General features: G+C 42.6%; 1 protein-coding gene across 1 annotated transcript; it reads right to left on the reverse strand.

Moving 5' to 3' along the window:
* Nucleotides 1-3,428: 3,428 nt before the first annotated feature.
* LOC143624591 (ethylene-responsive transcription factor ERF109-like) lies at nt 3,429-4,383 on the reverse strand. The gene has a single exon (XM_077095188.1). It carries the CDS (start codon nt 4,361-4,363, stop codon nt 3,467-3,469), a length of 897 nt encoding a protein of 298 aa, XP_076951303.1. The 5' UTR covers nt 4,364-4,383; the 3' UTR covers nt 3,429-3,466.
* Between the last annotated feature and the right edge of the window lie 422 nt (nt 4,384-4,805).

Here is a 4,805-nt window from a genome sequence, read left to right on the forward strand (position 1 = left end):
ATAATTACGTGAAAAGTCGTTGCATGGGGAAGGCGGCAAAACCCGCATAAACCCAAAAACCAGCAAACCTTCACGCAGGTCAGTCGAAGGGGAAAAGTTCAGTCATCCCATTAAATGAAAGTGCCGGTCTATCCGCATGAATCATGAGGAAAATGAACACTAACCTATTGACAACCGCGCGTCGAACGGTAATTCAAGAAAATTTCTAACAAAAGGATGAGAAAAACCTACACGCAGGTCAGATATAGGTAAAGTTTAGCCATCCTACTAAGTGCAAGTGACGGTCCTACCCGCACAATCACGAAAGAGGAAGCAAAACTTCACACCTATTATCTGCCACGTTCAAAGGTTAACTTATCCTAAACACTTAGAAATTTCATAAAAAGATGAGGAAAACCTACACGCAGGTCAGATGGTAAAGTTTAGCCATCCTACTAAGTGCAAGTGACGGTCCTACCCGCACAATCACGAAAGAGGAAGCAAAACTTCAACCTATTATCTACCACGTTAATAGGTTAACTTATTCTACACTTGGAAAATTGTTAATTTAAACTAAAGTATGCAAGTCATATAACGTTTATAAAGCAAGGAATCCAATAAAAGAAACGGTCTTACCCGCACAAAGATTTATATTTCATAAATATTCATTACAAGAATGGCCGGGTAACTACCCGCCTACAAGAAAATAAATCTACACAAGCTAAATCTATCCTAGCAGTGGGAAGGGATCTTCAGGATCAGGCTTCAGGGCCACTTCCACTTGGACCAGCCCCATCAGTAGAGCGTGGCAGTTCAAGGAAAGCTTTGAGGATAGCTAGCCCATCATCAGCAGCAGCAACTTCGTTCACCTTCTCCACCACCGGATGCGGGATGGCAGCATACTGGTTCACTGCTTGGTCGTAAACAGCTTCAGTATCAACATTATACAAAGGGAAGTTGGAAGGCGGGATGCCTTTCTCAACGAACCCTAGACCAAGCAGGAAGCCGACCTTTTCCCCATCCTCGTGAGAAGCGTTGAGGGCTGCGCTCATAGCATCGTCGTAAGATGTCTCTGAGAAGACCCGATGCACAACCTACAAAAGAAAATATAAGTCAAAACCTTTTCTATTTACAAAGAAAAGCGTAAAGACATGAAAACATACCTGAGACAACGCTTCTCGAAGAAGCCATTCCTTGGCAACCAGAGCTTCTTGGAGGGCAGCTTGAGCTTCGTTACGGGCGCGTTCGGCTTCACTCTTGTTAAGGTTGGCAAGCAACACTTCTTTAGCCGCAGCCTCTTCGACGCCCTTTAGCTTCCGCTCAGTATGGTCAAGCACCCCCCTCTGGTCCAAGATCTCCTGGAGCTTTTTGGCGTCTTCCATCGCCAAGGCATCATGAGCCTGCTGGAGAGCCTCTAATTTGGCTTTAAGCTCTTCATTCTCCACGCGTAAAGGCTCAGCAACAGCTTCAGCCTTGGTGGCCCTCTCGGTTGCGTTCCTCGCAGTCTCCTTAGCCAGCCGAAGCTGTTCATTAACAGCTTGGGCAGCCTTGGAGCGGGCCTCGAGTCGAGCTTGAACTTCAACCTCGAGGGCCTAGAAGGCCTTCTCCTTTTCCGCAGCGACTGCGGAAAGCCTTTGGTTCTCCTCCCGGACAGCACGCGCTTGAGCTACTTCTTTAAGGCGAGCTGCTTTTAACTTGTCGTTTTCACGACAAAGCAGCTCGACGCGGGCTGCATCCGGGCCAGGAGAACCCGAAGCTCATTGGTTAGCCTACCCTCCTGGTAGCTAGCCATGGCTTCCCCCAACGCACCACTGGGAGCAGCGTGACGAGCCCATTCCACGCACTCTACAGGGGTGCGAAGGGTTGTTCCTCGGCGAATGTTCCATCGGCGAAATATCCAATTATGTTTCATCTTTTCTACCCAAATTTCCCTACAATATTTATATTTTGTAAATTGATTTTGTATAAAAAAAAATCAAAATATTCCAAGCGAGACGTTACGTTCGTAACCTAAACATGTATCTATCTGTCCGTGTATCTATCTTAAAGGAACTAGCTTCCTTGTTTAGCATAGTCCCATGATTTTTCTGCCGACCTGTCACCAATTGAGGCATAAATAGACATTATTACATGAAAAAAACATGTTAAAATTCAATTTTCACACATGAAAGTGATGCCCAAATCCAAGTGGATAAAGTGGTTCTTTTCCCTTTTTGTCCTTTTATATAATAAAACTTATCCAAACTCAAATCATTATTAGTATATTAATGGTACAATTTGAGGCCCCCCATTGGCCTACTGATGTGAAACGGACATTGGAGGATTTCGTAGTTTTTTTCCATGTTTATTTTAATATAATCACGTGTCTCAAATATCTAATATTTTAGAAAGGCAACTTATATAATTTTAGCTCTAATTTTATATTTCACGACTTCAAATAATCACTAATTATTATAAAAACCAAACAAGGCAGTATTCAATATATTTTACCGTCAGACTAGAGCTTTTCATTCAAATATCTACTTAAAAAAAATTATCTGAAGTTTATCAAAAGTTTAATAATAGCACACACGATATGGTAAATGGTTACATGTAATGATAGAAGTCAAAAGGCATTTTATAATTCTAATGGGACCTGTTTGGTTGGATAGAATCCATAGAATTTCATTGAAATTGTAATTTAAATTTCATTCCTTATGAGAAGAGAGAAGAGAGAAAGAGAGATAGGTTGAAGTGAGAGAGGGGTAGGTGTTGGTGGTTTCCGGCGACGGTGGCGACGGATGTTACCGGAGATGGTGGCTTGAGAGATGGAAAGTGGGAGGTTGGTTGAGATTTGAGAAGATAACCTGGGTAATCTTCTTTGATACATGTTTATCATATAAGGGCAATTGTGTCTTTTTTAACTAGTTTCTCATTCCAATTTCATTAACAAATGTATAACCAAACACATGAAGGATTTGCAAATGATTTCTTAAATTCCAATTCCAATTCCAAAACAATCCGTGAGCCAAACGCCCCCTAAGACTTCTTCTTTGTTAGCTTATTATGCCATCGTTTGAAAATAAATGACGTCGTGCAAATATCAATAACATGCCATATGTTAAAATTTTCCAGCGTGACGCGACACTAGTTTTAAAGGCGTAGGCTCACTCTGGCATCACTTCAATTACTTATAATCGGTTCAACTAAGAGTTCAATAAATTAAACCTTTATTTGCTAAATACAAATTATACGAATTTGTATTTGTAGTTAAGACGTTTTACGATAGATTTTCATCTCTAAAACACCTCTAAAAGTTACAATCTCCTTTAATAAAATCAGGAGAAATTACATTAATCTTCTTTCTTAAACAAATTAGTAATTGCAAATTTGCAACTATGATAAGGAAAAGAAAAAAGCGTAAAAAAAAATGAGTACTCTAAATACTTAACGGTTATGAATTGTATATATTGACCAAACAATTGGTCAAAGTATTCTTCAAGATGCATCAAACACTATAAACAGTCCCACTAAGAGTTGAATCAGACAAATCACCATTAAAATCCATCATCATTGTTACCCATTCTTGAATGTCTTCTTCACCCATTGCTTCCAAAAAATCATTTTCTATTACCGGTTTATTCTCCGTCACCGTCATTTCTCCAGCCACCTCGACTTTTCGGCGATTATTACTTTCCGGCTTCTTTCGCAATAAATTTTGATTTTCTCTTCGCGGCTCCACCGGCTGATTAATTTCTGGCATTGAAGACGTCGTCGTGTAATCCGAAAACGAGAAATTAAGCTTCGCTCGCGGTCCCCTGAATTCGATAGCTGCCCTGTCGTACGCCCGAGCCGCTGCTTCCGCAGTCTCAAACGTTCCCAGCCACACCCGAGCCGCTTTACGTGGGTCTCTAATCTCCGCCGCCCATTTCCCCCACGGCCGCTGCCGTACTCCTCTGTAATTCTTTTTCTTTTTCTTAATCGGACCACCAGCACCACCAACAACACTGTCACCAACACCGACACCGTTCAAATTCATATCGTCGTGAAAATAATTACACCCTAGACACCCGCCAATTTTACAAACTGGGCAGGTGTCTGGAGCAGTTATTGTCGCAGGAGCAGAGTACCCAGAGTATCCTGTCTGTGCCGGACTGGTGGCACTGACATTGGGGTACTCTGTCTGCTGCAACAATACTCTCAAACCATATCCATTGTGATTGTTAGCGGTCATTAAACTCGAGCCTCCCATGATCACATTCTTCAAAGCATTAACCATAACCGAAGCCTCTTCGTCACTCGTGAGCCGCCGCCACGGCGGTTGCGGCATCATTGGCGGTTGGTGGTGGCAGGCGGCGGTGGCGGTTGCTTCTTGTTTGGGTTTATTGAATATCATCCTTTGCATGTTTTGTAGAGAGAGAAAGTAAGTTGCTACTAAGATTTTTGAAGACTTGAGTTTGGAAGAATGAAGTCAAAGTATATATATGAAAGGGGGTTGACGTGGATGCCAGCTCAGACACTGAACGCACACGGATTTGAATGAAAACTCCTGAAAAGGGCTAGGTTTGGCGCGCACGTGGTAGCCGATCCGTGGCTCCTGTTCAGCTAAGGAATGAGCTGGCAAACGGAGTTGTGTTCACACGCGGTATGGTTGACTTCTTTAGTGACGTCAGGTGTTATGGAAGATACACGTGTCAGTGTCACAAGGTACTGTGTGTGCGGCCATGACAATGACTATTTTTTAATGAAAAATATGGAGAAAACTAATTAAACCGTCCGTGATGGGGCGCTTCCCTTTCGAAGAGCCTTTATAGCGTCGGGGCTAATAGGGGTGGGGGCGCTTCCCA

Source organism: Bidens hawaiensis, unplaced genomic scaffold, assembly GCF_021521415.1.
Source record: "Bidens hawaiensis isolate Kalapana, Puna unplaced genomic scaffold, B.hawaiensis_p1.1 tig00003902_1, whole genome shotgun sequence".
NCBI lineage: Eukaryota > Viridiplantae > Streptophyta > Magnoliopsida > Asterales > Asteraceae > Bidens > Bidens hawaiensis.